The following is a 23,823-nucleotide window of genomic DNA, read 5'->3' as shown; positions in this document are numbered from 1 at the left end:
GAGGTAATTAATGAAAGAGTTATGTTCCCACGCACATGATCGTTGGACTATCTTGTGGATCAATTCATGGGTTTTGTGCCCACCAAACAAAACTTTACAGTTTTATGGACCATTGACGAGCCAAATTAAATCTATAATAGATACGATGCTCTATAATCAATCTCTCAAATCTCTCCCCCACGGCCTATTGGTTGGACTTATTTCAATAGCACATAACATGGGGACATACTTAACCTAAAAGTCGACCAACAGCCATTAGCCACCATCATTATTAATTATTAATGGTTAAGAATTAAATCAAATTCTTTAATTAATTTTGTCATTCTATGGAATCTCCGGTAGCTCTTGTAAAGTTGACCAGCTGCTCTCCTGTTAATTGGATTAATACGGGCTAAATTAATATAAAATATAGTAAAAGATAGTTTGGATTTATCTTCTTGATTCAGATGGACCTGATGAATATAAAACCTCAACGGATAAAGTTGCCAGGAAGATAATTGCTAACAATATCATTAGTCAATATTACTAGAAATAAAAAAATATATATATAGAGGGAGAGAAAAATGATAGCCGGCCGAGACAAACATGTGCAATATAAAAAAATCTGGTAGAGAAAAACAGGCTGTGTGCAATATACACAGATCTTTTTATTTATTTATTTATTTATTATCGGGGTATTCTAGTTTCACCTAAGAGCGAGGTAGTACCGAGAGTCGAGACCCAACCAAGATTCATCAAACTAATCTCCGGCTCAATACCCCACGCCACTTGAGATATTGAGCATTGAATCGCGGGCTTCGCTCGGGTGACTGACCCCAAGAGAATATAGCACCCTCAGGTTTCAAACGTGGCTGGAATCAAATGGATAATAATAATAATAATAAATTAATAATAATAATAAATTAACAAAAAAAAAAAAGAAGAAAAAAAAAAACCCTAATGCGATATGGTCATTGATGCGAACAGCAATAGCAAGGAAGGACCAAATAGAGACACGTACGGACGCTGACTTCATGACAAAACAACGTTTTTCTACGAAACCGTGTATTACGCACATAACAAGTTAGGGTCCAATACGACTATATATATATTTGTAGGCGGCCAACTCATCCATATATACCTACTTCGCTTCCTGTCTCTCTTTGATATCGATCTCTCACGACACGCGCGCGCACAACATGGAGATTTCCCTGCGAACAAATCTGATGATTGCAACCCTGGTTCCAAAGCTGCGCAAAACTATATCATGCAGAGCTAATGAGTTCGCCGTGCAAAGAAAGAACACAAACTTTTATGAAGTTCTTTCTCTTCGTTCTGAGAATGTCGGCTTTGATGAGATAAAGAAGGCCTACAGAAACTTGGCTCTTCAATGCCACCCAGATCTCTGTCCTCCATCTGCAAAAGAAGATTCCACCAGACGATTTGTTGAGGTTCGGAAGGCTTATGAGACACTTTCTGATCCAATTTCACGTAAGGTGTATGATTATAAGTTGGGTTTGGTTGAGTCAATGGGATCTGACGCCGACGGAGTACTGTTTGCGGAGGAAAGGAAGCCCAAATTTTCCAAGCAAGTGTGGGAAAGCCAGCTCTATGGACTGAAGAAAAGGTCTCAGGCCAGAATGAATAGGAAGAGATATGGATACATGTAGAAATTAATTAAAGATCAGTGATTTATTAGTTGACCTTAATTTTCTTTCTTTTAGTGTAATTTGTAAGAAAATATTGCACGAAGCTTTCTTTTTAAATTTCGTTTTGAGGGGATCGGAATTAATAGATTGGTGTTTCTCTTCCTCAATATTGAAGTTAAATCCCTTTACTAGCTATCCATATGGGTCAATATTCTAAATTGAAATTAAATACTTTCTTGTTTTTCTTTATCAAAACAAAAATATTAACAAACAATTATAATATAAAACACTTAAACGTTATTTTCACTTTTATATCACGCTGAAACACTCCTTTTCAAATTAAAACATGTTAACAATCAGACCCAATTGTGATCACCCAATTCTTTCCTTCGACAAAACAACCTCAATGGTTTATTGACAAGATGAATCTCAATTATACTATGTACAAACCTAATTGAACCAGGAGGCGGATTAATGGAATGCTACGTGATAAACGACGCCGCACTTGCTAGCCAGATATGGGTTGGCTAAGGTCATCAGTACGTCCGATCTGAAGGTAAGTTGTATGTACGTATTAGCTATGTAGTGTGATTATTTAGTATATATATATATATATATTCATGTGGGTCTAAGCTAGACCAAAATTATTTTTTAACTCGGCCCAATTTGTATTCAGTAGAAGAAAAGAAAAATAGATAGAATCGATCTCCATCCCAATTTTCAAAGCAGAGGCCGGCAGCACCGATGTGATCACGTTGTACGTCACCAGGCTTGAGTGCTTAATTGATAAGTCTTATATATTGAATTATTCTAACATTTTTTATATGTTTGAAGGACATATTACGATATATTTTATCAGTTTAACTTAGACTAATTGTTATTTAGTTAAGCTTTTGTTAATTAGTTTTATTTTCTGTTATTCAGTTTTGTATGAGCTGGATCATAACTGTATAGTCGAGTTAGATCCTTAGTCTTAGTATAAATATTTGACTCTTTCTTGTAATTCATTTACGCACTTTTATCAATTTAATAAGAATTTTCTTCTCAAACACTTTTCTCTCTCCGAGCTTTCTTTCATCACTTTCCTTTCCGAAAGTTAATAGGACACGTGTATTGATCTATTTGACAACAGAATTTTAGAAACAAAATATGATTCTGATTCTACTTTTTTTTAAAAAAAACAAATCATATTTTATTCAACTTTTTTTAAACAAACTATATTTTATTCAACTTATTCTAAAACGCAAACAAAATAAGAATTCAATTCTAATTTCAAAAATTCAACACTCAAACGGACTAAACTATCATTTTATAAGTTGTTCCTCCAATTTAGTTACAAGAAAATTAATCTACATCTTAACTATTGCACAAAGATTTTAATTGACTTAAGATTTTATTTATTTTTTATTTATTTTTTTTTGGGAAGAAGAGAATTGAAACTCAGGTCGGGCACCATATGGCTATCGGCCTATCTTGATCAATGCTTCTCTATGTCATGTGATGTTGGAAATTAACACAACACATTACTTTCAAATCTGCACTACCTTACCAAAAAAAAAAAAAAACCACAAAACTTACAGACTCTACTAAATAAGGATATAAAAAATCGCACAAAAAAAAAATAAATAAATAAATTTACATGAGCATGTTGTATTTTAAAAGCATTTTATGAGATTTTTAGATGGGCTTATATTGAAGATGGCGAATATTTCTTCTTCTGCATGTAAACCGTTCAACTACTAGAGAATTAATCAAATAACTTTTTACAAGGTCTGTGCTTATTTTGGAGAAAGAATTATAAAATATAAAGCGTTCGAGACAGAGAGAGCCATTTGATGACATTCAAGGAGACAGAGAACACTCTAGAGAAAGAGAGAGAGCCTGGGAACGCGAGATTTAGAGAGAGAAAGGGATGAAGGGGGAGTTGTGGGTGTTGAGAGAGAAAAGAAGAAAGAAAATGAGGTATTAGAGTTTTATTTTTTACTCATTTCTTTAGATGAAACGCCGTTGTTTTGAGATTAATGTTCTGTTTATTTCAACATAAAATAGTTTTTAAAAAATGATTTTGACATTTTCTAATATTTGGTATGGGCGAAAATAATGATAAACCGAAAAATGATTTTTCGTTTGATTAAAAATGCTTAGTAAATTTCGGAAAATGATTTATGCTTTTTTTAAGCGTAAATCATTTTCTGTAAATGGCGGACGTAATCGACCCTCTTTTAAACTACTCAATCAACCTTTACATTCAAGCAATCGACTATCGCCGGATTCCAACAAGCTAAATTTTGGCACTAGTTGGTGCCGAAATCCGACGACGTTCAGCTAACGTTGCCAGATTCTAGACTGATCCAGCCGTTTTGGCCTGGATCTAGCTAGAATCCGTATGCGCCAAATATAAAAAAAAATATTTTTATATTATTTTACATTAATATATTTTTATGTCGTGAATAAAATTTGATTTTTATAAATTAATATGATTGAATAAAAATATAAAAAATATTTGCAATTTTTTGTATGTGCCAAACAGGAAAATGATTTCGACGGAAAATATTTTTCTAAAAAATGACTTCCTTAAAAATATTAAAAAATGACTTCCTTAAAAATATTTTACGACGTAAATCATTTTATACCGAAACAAAAATATATATATATATATATATATATATATATATATCGGCCCACATATGTTTGGATAGTATATAAAGTATCCACCACACCCGCTTGAAGTTTGGGTCTGAAAATTCACCTGTAACCCATGTGGGCAGGCAAGTAGTGGATGCGTACAATTTTTAACCATCCAACTAAACACCTCTAGACACATGTCCCAAAAACCACAAAAGCTATTCTAATCACCAAAAATAATTGTAAAATATAAAATATAAAATATAAAATATATATATATATATATATATTTAAAAAAAAGTGACCATTGGGAGTTGTTCGCACCTCCCCATATCGGCCAAAGGTGGTGGAGCTAGCCCCTTAGCCAAATGGAGGTGCTTGAGTCACCCCAAAATGGTTTGGGAGAGGTTTCAGCAGTACCCTCCCATTCTCAATGGTCATGGGGTGGTTTGGCCATCCCCAAACCAATTATAAGAGAGATTCTGTAACACTAACAATATTAATTAACTCGGTGCGCCTCCCAATACATATTTATTGAGTAAATAAGTCTCAAGAGATCCCTTAAACCTCAAATCAAAGGATAATCAACAGTAGTCTTACTCTCTTATAGGAAGAAAGTCGTCAATACTTCATCACACTGAATAATAATAATAATGAGAGCAATAACTAAAAACGTCATAACATAACATAATATGAGGATAATATCAATTGTTTTGGTCTAAGAACGATCATATATAAAGAATAAAAAAAAATTGAAATATTACAAAACAAGTCTAAAACTTCCCAAATAGAACAAATCTAGTCTAATTATCCCAATACAGTGGGTAATGGATGTCATCAAAAGTTAGATGACAGTCTTGGGTAACTTTATAGGTGGGTTCATCAAGAACTTCAAAAAGCTAATCCAACATAGCAATGTGGCACTGAATATCATACCAACATCAGAAATCTTACAGAAGTGGCATTCTATCCAATTGGAAAGAGCCAACTGAGTTTTGTTATAAGGTAAACTGAGATGCTGCTATTAATAAAGTCATTGGTCGCCTGAAAATCGGTATTGTGGCGTGGGATCACAAGGAATATGTGCATGAGGCTAGGAGTATGACAAGATTGAGTCACCTATAACTGGTAGCTGCAGAAGCATTAGCAGCTTTCCAAACCTCCATTTTTTGCAGGAATTAGGCCTATATAACATTATTTTGGAAGAGGATGTGCTCCAAGTGGTTAGAGCAGTGAGTTCCAATGCTCGCAATTAGTGTAAATTTGGATAACTAGTAGATGACACTCGTATCGTTTTAAATTCTTTTATCTAGTTGGCAAATTCATCATATTAGTAGAAATGCCAATATGATGGCTCATGATTTAGCTCAAGCCACCGTTAAATAAGTCATAGTTCAAGTTTGAATAGAAGAAATTCTTTAATGCATATATGATATTATTTTGTTAGAGTAATCTGCTCTATTTCTCTGATTGAGTTATAAAAGTATTACTGAATTATTAAAAAAAAATTATTCTTTTTGACACCTCTTATTGAGAGGGTATCCTTTCTAATTAGGAGTTGGCAAAACTCGCCAAAACCTGCAAAATCCGACCCTCCTGCCCCACCCTGACTTGTGAAGACCGGATTTCAGGTTGAAAATCGTGGGTATGGGTCCAAATTTGACAAAATTGTGCAGGGTGGATTGCATGTATACAATTTTAAAAACCCCGGATACCCAATCCGCCCCATCTAAACCTAAAAAACCTAAAAAAACCCTAACCCCCTATGCCCCTCAGTTCTTTCTTCATTTTTGTTAGTTAGAATCCCTCCGTCAATAGGGTCTTCTTCCTTTTCTCCTTTGGATCCTCTGTCTGCCTTTCTCTCTTCCATTAGTTCAAAGGCTTTTTCTCCCTATCACTGGCGAATACTTCGTCGTCTGAAAACAACCAACCCTTCTCCTTGTGTTATTGAAATCCTGGCTTTCGATTTTCTTCAAAGATCTGTTGCAAATGAACTGATTTGTCTTTCTGGCTTCCTGCCCACTTAACTGTGGCAGGCAAGAAGTATAACACAAATCCTTCCCTCCATGTGAAGTGAGAACCCTCAAGTCCCTTCTTTCTTCATTTTGGTAATTTTTATCTTTGACAAGATACCTGACCCGCTTTGCCCAACCCGCAACTTAGCGGCCACAATCAGGGGCGGAGCCAGGCCCCCCAAGTTGGGGGGGCCAAATTGAATTTTTTTTTTTGGGGGGGCCAAAATTAGAAAAAATAATAAATTTTGGGATAAAATTTTAATTTTTTTTTTTTTTTTGGGAGAACCTTGGGGCTTGGGGTGGCCCCCTAAGCCTCAAGGTGGCTTCGCCCTGGCCACAATGAACAGTAACTGCGACATGAGTAGGGTTTTTCAAAACCTGCATGTACAGGTTTTGGTGTCAAAATAGCCAAAACCCGGCCCACTTCGGCCTGACCATGCCCGGCCCTATTTCTAATTGAAAAGGTCCTAGTTCGAGTGAAAAAAAAAACAAAAAAAAAAACTCGATTTACTTGATTAGGGCGAAGGACCGCTTCGGAATTTCATGGTGTCACGTTTGGCCGCCTGTACAGAATTCTCCCGTTATTCAAAAATTTTGGGTCACATATTTTCGGTATGCCATTTTTACCCTCAAAAACCGGCGAACAAATCACGTCAGCACGCAGTCCGTTTATTTCCTAGTTCACTTCTCTAGGGTTTCGATCTCTCTCTCTCTCTCTCTCTCTCTCACTTAGCGCGCCGTAGCCATGGCGAAGCCAAGCCGAGGCCGTCGGTCGCCGCCGTCGGGGTCCGTGTCGATCTCGTCCTCTCGCTCCCGTTCCTACACGGGCTCAGACTCCCGCTCCAGCTCTCGCTCCGTCTCTCGGTCGCTCTCGCGTTCCAGATCTCGCTCGAGGTCCTTCTCCTCGTCTTCCTCTCCGTCGCGGAGCGTCAGTTCTCGAAGCCCGAGCCCGCCTCCTTTGAGGAAGAGGTCAGTCCGCTTTTACCCCTTTGGGATTTGATATGCCAGAGATTTAATTTTTGAATGTACAACTTTGGGAATGAAGTATTCATCCAAAAAAACTTTGGGAATGAAGTGAATTCAACTTTTACTGTATTTTTATCCATTTAATTTTTTATTTTTTCTCTAGAGCCAAACGGGGTCTAATTTGTAGAAGTTTTCTCTGGTACTTTTTTTGGGTGGGTGAGCCCTGTAGCAGAAGTGTAGCTGTGTAGGGTAATTTTTTTTTTTGGTTATTTTCTTTATTTTTTATTTTTATTTTTTTGTAATTATTAACTGGGAAAAGAGTAGATACTAAAAACGAGGACTGTCAAATTTTGAAACTACCCTCTCGACAGGAGCCGAAGCGAAATTAGCGGATTAGGGTTGCGGGACTAAAGTCGTTTAATTAAATGGGTCAGGTTAGGGCTTCCCTATGTATTTTTATCCATTTAATTGTTTATTTTATCTCTAGAGCTAAACGGTGTCTAATTTGTAGAAGTTTTCTCTGTTACTTTTCTTGGGTGGGGAGCCCTGTAGCGGAAGTGTAGCTATGTAGGGTAGTTTTTTATTTTTGTTATTATTATTATTTTTATTTTTGTAATTATTGACTGGGAAAAGAGTAGATGCTAAAAACTAAAACTGTCAAATTTTGACACGACTTAGCTCGACACGAACTGATACGAAATTAGCAGGTTAGGGTTGCAGGGTCCGACTCGTTTAATTAAATGGGTCGGATTAGGGTTGACCGATGTAGTTTTATACCCATGCCTCAACACAATCTGAAATTGACATGCGAATACGAATTGCCACCCCCTACTAAAAGCATAAGATAAGTGTCTAGGCCTGTAGCTACGTTTTGTTGTAGTTTTTATTCGAATAGAATAAAGTTCGACTAGGTACTAAAAACATAAGATAAGTAAGTGGAGAATAGAAAGTCTCTAACAGCAGGATTAGCTTCTCGAGAATGTATCCTATGGTTCGTTCTTTTCTCATAGCAAAATGGACTGCATTTCAACTTTTAAAAAGGTTTTGCCTGCAATTGTGAGGGAATGGATATAGTTTTGATGTAACGAGCAACATGCACTTTCATATAAACACACAACACATCGATTTATAGGAACTTCTGCTTATTTTAATTATAGGAAATACATGTTTTCCTGATTGATTCTCTCTCCTTTTTTTCTCCTTTTGATGTTATTTTGTTGTGTTTCTGGAATGATCGTCACAGTCCTGCTGAGGTAGCTAAAAGAGGTCGCTCTCCACCGCCACAATCGAAAAGGATTTCTCCACCTCCAAGGTGAATTTTTTTTTAAGCTTCTTATTATGATTAAACTTACAATAAAAAAAATTGAATTTGATTGAATTTCTGTTTTTCTGATTAGACCTTGTATACCAATATCCCATAAATTTGCAGCATGTATTTTAGTCCTTCCTATCAAGAAAAAAAGCATAAAATGAACATTTTAAGTGAATAAAGCTGCAATCTAACATAAAATGTTGATAAAGTACAAATTATATTTATATATTTACCTGGACGGGGTCAATGGGCGATCAAGAAGGTCCATGGCGTAGGTTAGTGACCTCCATTGCACTTAGGAGGGGTGTTGGCCTAAGGTGTACCCACTTATTAGAAAGGACAAACTATATTTTTACTTCCTTTGTACTTTGGTTGCGCCTCTCTGCATTTTTACTGAGATTGAATTACTTATAAAAAAAAAGAGAAGGAAAGAGAAATTGAAGAGAGTTTGGTTATTAGTGAGTTGGAAAAAGCTACTTTATTGGAGGAGATAAGTTAGAGGCAAAAGTCAAGAGCTCTATTATTAAAAGAGGGTGATAAATGCACGAAGTTTTTTCATTGGGTGGCCACTCGAATAGGAGAAACAATTCCAATGAAACGCTATTAGTAAATGGTTTAGTTTCTTCAGATCAAACTGCAATCAGGGATTACATTGTGCATTTCTATGATAGACTGTTTTCGGAATAGTTTAGTTGGTGGCCCAAACTGGATGGTCTTGGTTTTGATTCCATTGATGAAGAGGTGGCCACTTGGTTATGACTGTTTGAGGAGAGTGAGGTTCGTGAGGTGGTAAAGGGTATGAATGGTGAAAAGGCACTGGGTCTTGATGGCTTCACTATGGCTTTCTTCCAATTTTGCTGGGATGTGATGAAGGCAAATATTATGGGGGTTTCCATATTTTCATGCTAGAGGTAAGTTTGAAAAAAGTCTTAATGCCATTTTCGTTGCTCTCATTTTGAAGAAATTCAGGGCTATAGATTTTTGACTTATTAGTCTTGTGAGTGGAGTTTACAAGATTATTGCCAAAGTCCTAGCCAATAGGATGAGAAGGGTTGTGGATAAGATTATTTCGAAGCTTGAGAATGCTTTTGTTAGAGGTAGTCAAATCCTTGACTTCGTGCTCATAACGAATAAATGTTTGGATAGTAGGATTAGATATGGTTAGCCAAGGGTGCTTTGCAAATTGGATATCAGGAAGGCCTATTATCATGCCAATTGGGGGTTCTTATTATACTTGTTGAGGAGGTGCGGATTCGGGGAGAAATGGCGCTCTTGGATAGCACATTGAGTTTCTTCAGTGCGCTATGTTTTGGTGAATGACAATCCGTTCGGTTTCTTTAGTAGTTCTTGTGGTTTGAGATAGGGAGATCCCTTTTATTCGTTTCTGTTTGTTTTTGTTATAAAGGCCTTAAGTAAATGGTTTCTGCAACTGTTAACAAGGGTTTTCTTTCGGGCTTTTTTGCGGGGTCTAGGCACTCTGGTGTGGTTAACATATCCCACCTTTTGTTTGTAGATGATAGTTTGGTTTTTTGTGGGGCCATTCCTGACTACCTTCGCAATCTGCGTGCCTTATTTTTATCCTATGCAGTTGTTTCTGGTTTGAAAATTAATCTGGCTAAGTCGGAATTGGTTCTGGTGGGTAATGTCTATAATTTAGATGGTTTGGCTGGTATTTTGGGCTGCGGGGTTTCTTCTTTGCCTTTGAAGTATCTTGGTCTTTTGTTGGGAGCATCTTATAAAGGCCAAGTCTATTTGGAACGGTGTTATTGAGAAGATAGAGTGTAATGCCCTAGGCCAGAGGGGCCCGGTTTGTTAACAACATCCTCAGAGGCGCAAAGGTTACATATTAGGAACTTAGAGCACATATAAACCACTACTATGCATATCATGAGAAAAAAAATATTTTGTGGAAGCATAAGGTCTTAGCATTTTAAGTGCATAAAAAATTTCATGACATAACTAGAATTGCCACCATGATTTTCCATACGTGCCTTAAATAAAGTCATAACATATAATGATATAAATATGAGTGCAATTCCCCTTTTTTTGATAGGTAAGAAATGATTTATTAAAAAAGCGTAAAGGCACCCCTTGGTACACAAGAAATATACACAAGAAACACCAAAAGCTAATCCGCAACAGCTGACAGAAAACAAAAAAAGAACCCCAGAACCCAAGAAAGAACGCCCAAAGCAACCCACAAAAGAGCCCAACCAGACACGAGCAAAAACCCAAAGACCCGAGAGATAACCCACAACCTACCAAAGCACACAACCCTACGACATGCACATGCGGGCCTTTCCTTTACTACGCCTAGAGGAAACTGAAGTGTTGCCATAATTTGTGGAGCTTTGCAGATTCAGTAGCTCTCTCTTGCCTTTTGACTTTTGGCGTGCTATCATCTTCTCTCGCAAAAACATTCCTCCATGGCGTCCCGAATAGCCAAGGCCTCCTCCTCAAAAGAATCATCCAAAGCCCAATCGAAGGGTAAATCATCCGAATAATCTTCATCCTCCTGCCAAACCACAATCTCCCCATTATGATCAAAACTGACAGGCCAATTTCGAGATTGGGAAAATCCATTTCCTTCAGCAGAATAAGGAGAAAAAGGAGATAGGCAACCTCTCGCAGGGGGGGGGGGGGTGGAAGGTCCAACCATCCCGACCTTGACGACCTTCTGCGGCGATGTGAAAATAACTGGCACCATTGGGCGAGGATTGAGAAATCCTCTTCTTAGACCCTGCTTCACTGGAGGCTCTGTAACCTTTTTCACTAGCGGCTCTGCAACCGTAAACTTTTTAACAGCACAGCCAGCAGACATCTTCATGGCTTCCAGGGAATCTGAAAATAGCTCATCATTTAATTTCACAGAGTGCCATTCCCTTAGTTCCTTCGCCCTCCGATAGTAACACTGAAAAGGCTTAGAAACCACCACGGGGAGGGATGCACGCAACTTCTCTCCCAACCCAGCCGCTCCAGCAAGAGACGAAGGGGCAAAACCTGGTTGAGGAATCTGAAGTGGCCTCAACGGAATGAACTTAAAGATAGCAGCTGGAGAATGGGCCGGAACTGCCAGAAAATCAGGATCCAGAGCCGGCGAAGGAGGAAACCCGAAGACTGTAGAGGCTGGAAAACGACTTGAAGTAACCGGAATCACCTGCAATCCACTAGACCCATCCCCGGAAGAAGACAGAAAATTAGCCATCCCAATAGCTGTCGACGACGAGGGCATCTGCCGAAGAGAACACCCCAAAGGGACCAGCGACACTGGATCCACTCCCACTGGGTCAGTCCTCAAACGCCTTGTCGACCCACCCCCAGTAAAATGCAACCCCAACAACTCCCCATAAGCTGATTCCGGTGACATCTCCGGAATGATTCTCGTCGGACGGGTGATTTTGGAGTTCGGCAGAAACCGACCCAAACGACAACCTGTGCGTTTCCGATCCAAGCCTGGGCCAGTCTTCAAACGCCTTGTCGGCCCACCCCCAATAAAATGCAGACCCAACATCTTCCCAGAGGCCGACTCCGAACGGGAGGCTTTGGGTCTCGGTAGAAACCATCCCAAGCCAATACTTGTGTGTTTCCAACCCAGGCCAGACCAGAAAAACCGGCCCAGAAACTTCCCAGCAGCTCGGCCCATGGCCAATTTGTAATTGATTACCAGCTGTTTCCACGTACGCAAGTTATAGTATTTGAAATTCAAATTCAAACTTGGGAGAGACTTCTTGCCCAGCGGTCGATGATTCTGGTCTTTGTCCAGAGGATCCAGCGGGGGTGATTCCAAGGAATAGCAGTCTACCGCCGTTCTTTGGTCTTCCTTTGCAAACCTCACCACCAGAAGAAAATCACATGGCTTCGCCGGCGAATCCCTCAATCTGGAAGGAAGATCCCCCACGCTGGACGCCTTCTTCACGGCAGTGATCGGGTTCGACCTCAACACCTTCGCAAAAGAGAGCCCCGTCCACTTCGTAGCCAAACCCAAACTTGTCCCTTCTACCTTCCCAACCTTCTGTTCCAACGCAGACGATGACTTGAGTTCGCAACCCACCATGGCTGAGAGGTAATTTGCCACCTTTCTCAGTTCGCCGGAGAACTTGTGCCATCCCCATCCTCCACTGCCCTCAGGGATTAGAATGAACCCTTTCTGGCCGCCCATCCCGAAAACTGTTGCCTCTAATAAACGGCTAGCTTCGTTGCCACCTATCCGAGCAATCAAGACTTTCGGCCCTTCCCTGAATGACTTGACAAAATCTTGCTCTTCCGGGGAACCCAAAAGCCCTTCCATCGTCGACACAAGCCACTCGGAACACTGGAAGCTCAAGATGACCTTGCCAGAGAAGTTTTTACTTTTCTCCTCCACCCTCAACACAGACGCCCCATCCAAAACCGAAAAGACAAAAGTCTTGGCTTCTACTCTAAATCACTTGTCCATCTCGCGACACACCCAAAACACAAACGGCCACGTCAAGGCTTCACATCGTCGCCGGAAGAAAAAACCCACCCAACCAGAATGGTACTGGCTTACGCCCCTATAGAAAAACGCGACCCAAAAAATGGGACAGAACAAAGTTCTAGCCCCAAAGAACAAACGAGAGGCTAGTCGACAGAAAGGAAAGAGCTAACTCTTGGTTGACGCGCTCTCACGTGTTGAGAGAGGGAGAGAGTGGGAGAGAACTATGGTCCATGCATTGCTGAAAACTATTTTTCCAGCAAAATTTTATGTCTTTGTAATTCTCTTATTGATTTGCGTGAATAAAAAATAAGAAGAATTAATCCCAATCCTTGAGTGCAATTCCCCTTATGAAAGCTTAAACATCCTGGCCTTTTATCTTAGACACCTTAGTTCCTGATAAAAGGGAAAAGTAAGGGTGAGCAAAAGACTCAACAAGTAACATTCTCAACCGTTTTTAACGGTTGGGTTGAACAATCTTTCAAGCAAGGAGTTAGGAATTTAGAAAATACGACTTACAACATCAATTTTTCCTTGCTAACCCAAAGTGGTTGGCTCAAGTAGCAAGTTCCTTGGTCTTGGTGGCATTTCGATTAAGGTCTAAGGTTTGAATTCCCTTGGGTGCAAGCAGTTTTGGAGGCGTTCCTCGTCATTTAAAAAAAACACAAATTTTTCCTTGCTGAAATCCAAACATTTTTTTTAATCTGTCTTAATAAATTCTATGATTTGGAAGAGATTTCGTAAATTAACTTCTTTCATTAGACTTGACATAAAAACAAGATTTCTGAATGAGAGAGTTTCTCTTTTCACTTGTGCGATCCAACTTTCGAGGATATGGCAACACTCGTGGCCGCGGATGTGCTTTGGCCAATTGATTAACTTCAAGGTACACTCAACATGACAACTTAGTGATGACTATACCTTCATGTAACCGTAACTTTAGTGTGTTGCACTCCATCCTAGTCTGGTATCGTGTTACTAACTTAGCATGTGTAGAAGGGTACTATTTCCTTGCATAAAACTTTCCTTCCTTGGAAGTTTCCTTAAATAGAAACTTCTCTTAAATGGACACCTTTATATAGAAACTTTCTTTGTTTGGACCTTCTCTTTCATACTCGAGCATTCGTGCCCATTTGCGAGTGACAAACTCATGTGGAAAAAAATTGTTAGCATTCACACACTTTAAAATCATTTAACAATATGATAAACACGGTATAGAGATTTGAATTGATAACTTGTAAATATTTAAAACACTTGTAGGCATTTTGTAGTGTGTCATGCTGCCTCATAGAGAGTTGTATTTGAGGACATATACATGATTAACATGATAAAGTGAATACCAAGATTATTGGTATTTCCAAGGTAAAACATGTTACTATCAATATTGCAAATTGCACACACTTCTAAGAAGTTGAGGTTATTATGAAACAATAAATTACAATATAGTTAAACATTTGAGGTTATTTATTAATGAATGCATAATAAGGTAGTAGTAGTCATTGAATTTAAACTTCATTTAGAAGAGGTAAGGAATAGTACTTGCCTCGTTGTTGCACTTAAGAAGTATAGGCAAGGATTGCTAAAACTTGAACAATAAGATTCAACTATGTCAGTCCTATGCTCAGTGCAAAAAGCCTAATTAGAAGTCGGTCCTAACTTACATAGACGTTTCTGACCTTTCCCCTCATAGAAATCTTTTCTCAAAATAGGTTCAAGGCTTAAGCTTAGTATTTTTTGGGTATTTTGTTTGAATATAATGTTTTATTTTACTTATAATTTATTCTATTATTTTCTTTTAACTTATTTTATTATAATTTCTATAAAATTTGAATAAAATAATTAAAGTAGGGTTAATCTTGGAATTTCACTTATAAAATGCTTGAGCTTTTCTTTCTAAATTCTCAAAATATTTTCTTATGGGGACATGGGTCAGAAATGGTCCATATGGACCTTCTCCTAACTAGGTTAACCTTCTAATTTCCTTAACTCACTTAATGGGCCGAAATTAGTATATTACACTTGGCCAACTTGACCCAATGGGCCCAAAACACATCTAGAACTTAACAGTAAAATTTGGATCAAATAGCCTCTTGAACATGTTTTGGACAGCAACTTTTCAAATTGATTCAAAGCTTGTTCTTGATGCAATTTGTGAGAAATCTCTTAATCTATTGGAGTAGATTTAACATCCCTTAAAGGGCTATTGCTTAGAAATGTTTTAAAAATTAAAATAACCATTTTATATGAGTTTTTTGACCATAAAAGTTTCTGATCTAACCCAAAATTTATGCTCATGACTGATTTTTAAAAGTCACTTTTCACATCACTTAACAACTATGAGTTTTAGGTATAAGGTCTTAAATCACTTTCATGACAACTATCATTAGATGGACTATTGTGTAGTTCTTAAAATATTTTCTACAAAAAACACATCTTATAGAAGGGCTCACATGTTGTAGAAGGGTGTGTTTCTTGAGGGTTCGGGTTTGAGGGCTTTTGGTTTTTGAGGGTTTGTTGGGTTTCTTTCTTTTTGTGGACTGTCGTTTTTCGCTTTCTAATTATGTGCTTTCTCTTGTATACTTCTAGTGTACTTAGGGGTGCTTTACGCTTTTAATAAGACAAGGTTATTACTTATAAAAAAAAACCCTCATCTTATGAAATCATGCATTTTGGCTACTAATGGACTTTACTAGTTTTTATTCAAACATGGTGAAGTTTGTGTATGCCATGTGTCATGAATTGAACTATCAACATATGCATGCCATTAGGGATTAACTTATGCCATAAATTAAAACATTAATCTAGGAAATCCATTAGCCATTGTGGTCTCCTTTATAGGCTTTGATCCAATTTTATTTAAGCTAACTAGGCCGAAAATCATTGGTCCGCACAACAAAGCCCAACACTCTGGACCAAAAAATACACACTAGACCCATACACTAAGGTGAGGGTTAAAACATAGAGCATCGTTTGACTAGTTGAAAAAATATGTACTTGTCTAAGGATGGTCGGATTACCTTAATTAAGAGCACACAACACCCTTTCCAATTTACCTATGTATTTTATATCTCTTTTCCCTCTCCCCGTTGGTTTTGTGAACCACATAGTGAAGCTACAACGAGATTTCTAATGGGGTAGGCTAAATAAAGGGTCCGTTTGGGTTTGTGATTTCAAAAAGTGCAATTTAAAAATACTGATTTTAAAATGTGCAATTTGAAAAAATGATTTTTAACTAAGGTGAGGGTTAAAACATAGAGCATCGTTTGACTAGTTGAAAAAATATGTACTTGTCTAAGGATGGTCGGATTACCTTAATCAAGAGCACACAACACCCTTTCCAATTTACCTATGTATTTTATATCTCTTTTCCCACTCCCCGTTGGTTTTGTGAACCACATAGTGAAACTACAACGAGATTTCTAATGGGGTAGGCTAAATAAAGGGTCCGTTTGGGTTTGTGATTTCAAAAAGTGCAATTTAAAAATACTGATTTTAAAATGTGCAATTTGAAAAAATGATTTTTAAAAATGCAGTCAAGTTTTTGTCAAAATCGCAGACTAGCCTTTAAAATTATGTGTTTTTAAAAAGTACCCCCTTACCTGTGATTTGAAAAATTAGTTTTCTGCATTTTCAAATCACAATTTTTTAAAAACGCAATTTCGAAACGGTTCATGTTCTGTGATTTGATTTAAAGTTGTACTTTTTGTCTACGAAAATGCAATCCCAAAAGCACCCGAAGAGTTCAAATTTCACTTGGTAAGCTAGTCCAAAGTTTGTTCTCCGATCGTTGAGGGAGGGTTTTGGATCCGAAACTTGTTCGATTGTGCTCTTTTGGAAAAATGGCTATAGCGTTTTTTGCACGAGAGACAGGCTTGGTGGAGAGTTGTGGTGGATACTAAATATGGCAGTTTGCGGGGTGGGTGGTGTTTCAATGAGGTTCTTGGGATGTTTGGCATGGGGCTACGGAATAATATCAGGAAGGGTTGGGGGGTGTTTTCTAGTCATATCAGATTTGAGTTGGGAAATGACTCCAAGATCAGATTGTGGCTTGACTTGTAGTGTGGGGATCAGACCCTTAAGGGAGCTTTTCCGGATTTGTATAGTATTGCTTCCGTTAAGGATGCTTTCGTAGTGGTTCGTTTAGAGCTTTCTAGTAGATCATTTTGGAGGAAAATAAATGATAGAAGTTTTGAGGACCACGAGAGGACAGTGACGGAGCTTAAGTGGTTTACTTGGTTTCTCGCCCTGTTGCTTTCTTAGCTTTCTTAGCTTTCTTTCAGCTCTTTGCTTGTTTTAAATGTGTATTTCCGTTTTAGGCATGTGCTTGATCTGACTGATAAGAGTTATGTGGTTGAACTTTTAGTTCTTTTACTCTTTATTCAACTATTGAGCAGGCCATACTGTGATTCCCTACTTCCTTAATAATTGGAGGAAATATATTGGAGGTGGCTTGTGAGCATATGCCAATTAGAGACTATATTGAGTAGTTCGAGAGCTGGTCACTTGTTACTTGCATATCTTGCATTCATAGTGTAGAATGCATCTGCTAGAATTTATTAATAAATCTAACTATTAATTCATGCCCTTGACGGTCTCATAGCATATACTTCCCCACTGTAAAAACAAAAGTAAAGAGAAAAAAATAAAAAGAAAAGGAGTACTCGTGTGTTTCTTGCATGTGTTAAAAACACATTTATTTCAGGAAAGCTTCTCCTATTCAAGAGTCACTTGTTCTTCACGTTGACAAACTCAGCAGGAATGTGAATGAAGGCCATTTAAAAGAAATATTCGGTAAGTTAATCACTTATTTTTAAATTTTCAATGATGTTTACATTTTGTTAAATTTAGCTGCTATATTTGTGTATCTAAAGCAAAGGATATAATTAGAAATAGAGTTTGGAATGAAAAGTAGAATCATGTCTGTGACCATTGACCCCCCCCTTTTTTTTTTCACAATGCTGTCCTATCTTATTTTACGAGTTCACCAAGCGCTGCCAGTTGTGACTGCCATCTGTACTTGTACTAGCTTTAACACGACAACTAAAAGCATTGCAGTTGATTGTTCCTATGCTAGCTTTCACATAACAGTGAAGGCATTTTCTTTTCATTTTACTTGATAATATGTCCTGGCATTATGAAGTTATTTTAGAGTTATTGAATTTGTAAAATTAAAGAGCTTTTTTCTAATGTGCATGAATTGGTAATTTATTGAGGAACCTCTTATTATTATATATTGGCCATAAATAATTTTAGTAGTTGACGTTTCATGTATTGATATTTCCATTGGTGGTTTTTATATTCTCACCCATATTTTTTTTTTTCCCTAGGTTTCTTTGGCGAAGTTGTCAATGTGGAGCTGGCAATTGATCGCACGGTAAGTTTGTTGTGGATGTCACATCATGGTTTGAAGCTTGTTTCCTGTTTGCAGGTAATTTTTTCCTGGGAAAGTCATTTGAAGCTTGTTCCATGTTTGCAGGTCAATCTTCCAAAAGGATATGGATATGTGGAGTTCAAGGCAAGAGTGGATGCTGAAAAGGCCCAATTATATATGGATGGTGTAGGTTTTAGTACAATGTTGGAGTCAAATTATTAGATGTATGGAAACATGTGTTGTCAGGAAATTGATGCTATCAATTTGTCTTATTGCAGGCCCAAATTGATGGGAATGTTATTCAAGCAAGGTTCACATTGCCTCCACGACAGAAGGTGTCACCACCCCTAAAAGCCATGGTCAATGCTTCAAAGAGAGATGCTCCCAAAATTGATGGCGTCAGTGCTGATGGTGAGAAGGATGGACTCAAGCGGCAGAGGGAAGGTGTGCCCCTTATTCTAGGTTCATGGAGTGATACATTGTACAGTTTTTTGTTTTGTTTTCTAATAGTTCTTTACTTTTGATGACATTAGTTTCTCCACGTCGGAAGCCTCCTGCCTCACCAAGAAGGAGATCCCCTGTTGCTCAAAGGGGTGGATCTCCTAGACGACAGCCAGATTCTCCTCGTCGTCGTGCAGATTCTCCTGTGCGTCGCCGAGTCGAATCACCTTATCGACGTGGTGATACACCTCCAAGGAGGAGGCCCACATCTCCTGGTAGAGGTCCATCTCCACTTAGGCGCAATAGATCTCCTGCAAGGTTTGCTACAAATTACTATCTTGCTACTTTCTTGCCTTCACACTGATTTTGTTAGGCATTCAATTGATTATCTCCTTGATATGGCCTCTTCCAGAAGGATGCGTGGCAGTCCTATTCGCAGACGTTCCCCACTTCCTCCAAGACGCCGGTAATTAGGCTGTTAAATTATAGTTAAAAGTTTCCTTCTTTAGTGCAAACCGATGCACAGGTCGAGTAATGAATATAAAAATTCTGTTAGTATTTTACTGGCTGAGTACATTCTGTATCAACCATCTAGACAATGTTAGTGGTTACATCTTGATGCTAATCATTATTGAAGTATTTGTGGCAATAGTCTAACCGGTGAATGAACTTTGTGGTTTCTAGTAACTGCCAATTTTTTTTTGATAGGAAATCAATAAATATTATTAAAAGCATAAGGCGCCCCTAGTACACATGAAGTATATAAAAAGAACACCAGCAAAGAAAAAACAAAAACAGCAAAGAAAAAACAAAAACAACAAAGAAAACCCAGCCAAGGACACCCACAAAAACCCAAAAGAAAGGACTACAGAAAGACACTCAAGCCCTACCAGAACTACAACACGACACCCATAAGCAGACCCCCTCACAAAAGCCCTTGGCTTCATCAGAACACCGAAAGAACCCTCTTGCCTTTTTACCTCGGTTAGAGCAATCACCTCTAGCATCAAAATTTATAGAACACTCCCAAGTTTTTAAGCTCCCTTCTACCTTTCGGTTTAGAAGGAGAAACCAAAACCTCATGATACTGTTACTCTTCAAGAACTGTCAAAAGATCCAAAAGCTTTTTCTCATTACCAGCGCCACAAGAGATCCCCAGAATGAGATAGATGTCCTTCGCACATTGCACTAGTAACTGCCATTTTATTAATGGGTTTTTTTCTTATGCCTCCTTTAGGGATGAAGGTGATGCGATTTAGTCCAAAGACCAATGATTTGTTCTAGATTGTATTTTATTATTCTAAATAATCAATAACAGAATGACTTTAACCAATGCTAAAGGGAAGTTTTAGTTGGATTAAACTTGAACTGTTTTGTGAGCCTCTGTCATGCTTTTAATGATATTTCGATTACTTGTATATATAAAAAAAATCTTCCTTTCACACTTTTCTAGGGCCCTTGTGTACTCTTGGCTTTTATTCATATACTCATAATGCACAAACGTGTGCCTGTTGTATGCTTATGTTTAGAATTTTATTAACTTGTATCTTGAATATGACATTGTATTTCAATTCAGTACACCTCCAAGACGAGCTCGTAGTCCTCCTAGAAGGTCTCCTATTGGTCGTAGACGTAGTCGATCTCCTATTCGTAGGCCTGCTCGCTCACGTTCACTATCAGTGTCCCCGCGCAGGTAACTTTCAGATATCTAGATCTTTTCTAATTCTAATCTCGAGTGTTTGATCTTCTAGTTTTCTGAATAATGTCAGCTCTTCTTTTCTTCGTTATGTTTGCTTCTGTTTATATGTTAGATTCATTGCTTCTGTTTAACCCTGTATTCTTGGCTTGGGTGACCGAGAATATCTAGGATATCTGTAGGTATTGGCAATAGCCAGAAGTAAGTGTCTGTATTGTCATTATCTTGTTAATAGACAATACTGATATTTCTTTCTAAAGGCTAGACTTAAATAACTCCTTTCTGTAAATTTGTAAGCTTTTGCCTTCTTGCATAAAGCTTCTCTAGGTGCGGAAGTTGGATAGCAAGATTATGTGACTTTCAATTATCTACTTAAGCTTCAACTTTTAAAATGTTTTACGCATTATATGTTGTTGGGTATAACGGAATACCATTGCCCCTATTTCGCGCTGTAAGTTTTTGTTTACTTTCTAACTAAAGCATGTATTTTACTGTGGTGCATTGTCTACTACAGAGGTCGAGGACCAGTCCTGAGGCGTGGGAGGTCATCATCCTACTCTAAATCACCTAGTCCACGCAAGGTTTGTGTTTGTTTCTTTTAGTTTAAAAGAGAATTTATCTTACCCGATATTTAACATTGCATCATCTGCCTAATTATGACAGGTAGCCCGGAGATCGAGTCGTAGTCCGAGAAGGTAATTTCTTTCCATGAGTGTTTACTTTTGTTTTCCATATGAATATATATATATATATATATATATATATATATATATATATATATATATATATATATATATATATATATATATATATATTATTTTTCCTGTCTTAAACTCCAAAATCATAAAACTCATGTTTCCAATGAAAAGTTGGATTTCCCAAATAGGACTCAATTTCAGATGGAGGGAGTACAATATTTTTGGTAGTTGGTTAATTCATGGTTCAGTGCTCTCGCAAAAGCATGAATTATCATCTTCTTGGTTGTGATTACTTTTAGTTCAGTAAACCCTTCTCTTCTCTGGGTTTATGTTCAGTATAACCTTGACTGCTTAATTGCAGTTTCCATTCTACCATTTCTTGTTGATTACCAACTTGCTTTATTCCAGAATGCTTCTGTATATTTGGAATTTCATGGATATATTGTAGTTTATAGTTTCCTTTGTATCATTTATAATAAAATGGGTTAAATACCTTTTGCCCCATGAACTACCACTCATTTATAACTTGGCCTCATGAACTGACACCTATCACACTCAGCCGCATTGAACTACAATTGTTTTTTACAAAAATCTCCCATTGAACACAATTGGTTGGAGAGACCCTTCGAGGATGATGAGGTCTTTGAGGTGGTGAAAGCCCTTAATGGTGACAAGGTCCCAGATCCTGATGGTTTTAATTTGATGATAATGGATTGGGACTGTTTTGATTTTAATGATAATGGTTTGGACCTTATCTGTGTTGGGCTGGACTTGGCCCAAAATAAACGTTGACTAATTAAACCAGCAAAGGGATATCCTTAATCTCGAATAGGAACAAGGTGCATTGTAACCAAATTCCACTCTTCTTCTTCTTCGAATCTGGCTGGTGATTCGCTGCCATCAATCAGACAAAGCCGACAACCACCACCAAGTACAGAGACCACTTACTGTTTCAGTCAACAACAAATCGCTACAACCTCCCCGACAACACACTTCAACACTACCGAACAAGCATCAGAGAAACTATCAACCACCCCCAATAGACATGGCTGACCGCAATAACCGAAGCACAAGCTCACTGAATTATTTGGTTTTTAAGGGTAAAACTACAATCCCAGTGCTCAGTACACTGTCATCCTACCAAAATACGATCACTGTGGTGATGGCGCCATCTGCTTCCAACCATGAGTTTCAGATACTTGAGGAAAAAGGGAAAGAAAAGAGAATCGGTTTTATTAAGCTCTTTTGTTAAATCTATAGCTTTGATACCATATTAGACTATAGGGATGTACAAAAGAGAGGTTCGGTGAAAGATTTCACATAGCCTCATAATCCATTAATATTAGTAGGATTAACCAATTACTATCAACCCATTCGAGAATAGGAACACCTAACGGTGATAGCTAGAATAGGAACACGTCTCTCTTTCCATAATAGGGACACTTGTTCCTTTTCGTTCTTACAACGCTAAATAACTTGGGTTTAATGCTTGTATTGGCAGTTTTAAATGTTTCACTCTTTCATGGATTTTTGTTTGCTATGTGTAGGCCTTTGAGAGGAAGAAGCAGTAGCAACAGCAGCCGCAGTAGTTCACCACTGCCACCTCGTAAGCCATAGGTAATCACCGCTTCTCTCTCTCTCTTTCTCTTCATCATCCCCCCCCCCCCCCCCCCCCCCCCTCCCTCTCTCTGTCTCTAGTTCGGAATGATGTAAGGTCTAGGTTTGTTGAGAATGAAAACATGATATTATGCCTGTAATATGCTCTACGTAGGTGCTACCATTTTAGGGTTGTATCAGAGTTATGTTGGAGGCTACATTTTGTGCTGGTTGTTTGTTCATTTCTTAAAAGTACTTTTAAGTCGGACCTTCTTTATGAAAAAAAAAAAAAAAAAACGTGCAAGAGGTGTTTTCTTGCTTTTATTAGGGCTACTTGGAAGTACAGTTTGTATGTTTGATATGGTTGGTAAGGGTATGGAAACATGCAGATTATTTACCCAAAGCTAATATTTACGAGTAATTCTAGTAGTACATTAAGTGTCCATAACAAAATGAGGTGGCTTTTAAAATTACCATTTGATTAAAATCCTCATTTAATCAATCACATGCCTAATGATGATTTTAAAAGTTACCTTATTTTTTTTATAGACACTTGATGGATACTGAATGTACATGTAGAATTATTCAATATTTACTGAGAAAATGAATGACAAACACCTTTCCCTTTCAGCCGGTTTCCAGCCCTTTGTTACCATAAGGTCAGTCCATGGGCAACATAATGGGCATTGTGTTTATACCAAATTCATTAATAATTTAAGCTTTTGAACGAGATTGGACTCCTCCGTATGGACAGTATTGGATTCTTCAATTTGGGCCTATTTAAGCCCACAATTAATCATATAGTTTTTATTGGTCTTTTAGGTTCTATCGAAAATGAGAAGAGAAAATTAGGATTGTGCCAACTGACTCAAATGGTACAAGAAATTAAAGATTGAATTTCGTTTTCATCCAGGTAGGGTTTATGGATGGGGGAAGGGTTAGAGCATACAAAATGAGATCTTGTCAAGCCCACTGGCTCTATCGTGGATGTTCTTGTGGGAAAGGCTGTTCTAGAGCGTAAT

At 37.9% G+C, this 23,823-nt stretch overlaps 2 protein-coding genes across 2 annotated transcripts; both read left to right on the top strand.

Moving 5' to 3' along the window:
* Positions 1-1,135: 1,135 nt before the first annotated feature.
* Positions 1,136-1,851, top strand: LOC133858093 (chaperone protein dnaJ 20, chloroplastic-like). Its single transcript, XM_062293537.1, has one exon. The coding sequence runs from the start codon at positions 1,179-1,181 to the stop codon at positions 1,647-1,649; it is 471 nt and encodes a 156-aa protein (XP_062149521.1). The 5' UTR covers positions 1,136-1,178; the 3' UTR covers positions 1,650-1,851.
* Positions 1,852-6,925: 5,074 nt separating this feature from the next.
* LOC133856953 (serine/arginine-rich splicing factor SR45) lies at positions 6,926-23,073 on the top strand. Its single transcript, XM_062292017.1, has 13 exons — positions 6,926-7,237; positions 8,478-8,546; positions 17,702-17,790; positions 18,327-18,373; positions 18,476-18,556; positions 18,649-18,814; positions 18,904-19,129; positions 19,224-19,277; positions 20,388-20,504; positions 21,022-21,088; positions 21,171-21,202; positions 22,753-22,822; positions 22,977-23,073. The coding sequence occupies exons 1-12, from the start codon at positions 7,014-7,016 to the stop codon at positions 22,820-22,822; spliced, it is 1,242 nt and encodes a 413-aa protein (XP_062148001.1). The 5' UTR covers positions 6,926-7,013; the 3' UTR covers positions 22,977-23,073.
* Positions 23,074-23,823: the final 750 nt, after the last annotated feature.

The sequence above is a fragment of the Alnus glutinosa genome, chromosome 14, assembly GCF_958979055.1.
Source record: "Alnus glutinosa chromosome 14, dhAlnGlut1.1, whole genome shotgun sequence".
NCBI classification, from domain to species: domain Eukaryota; kingdom Viridiplantae; phylum Streptophyta; class Magnoliopsida; order Fagales; family Betulaceae; genus Alnus; species Alnus glutinosa.
This window is presented reverse-complemented; position numbering and strand designations above follow the sequence as displayed.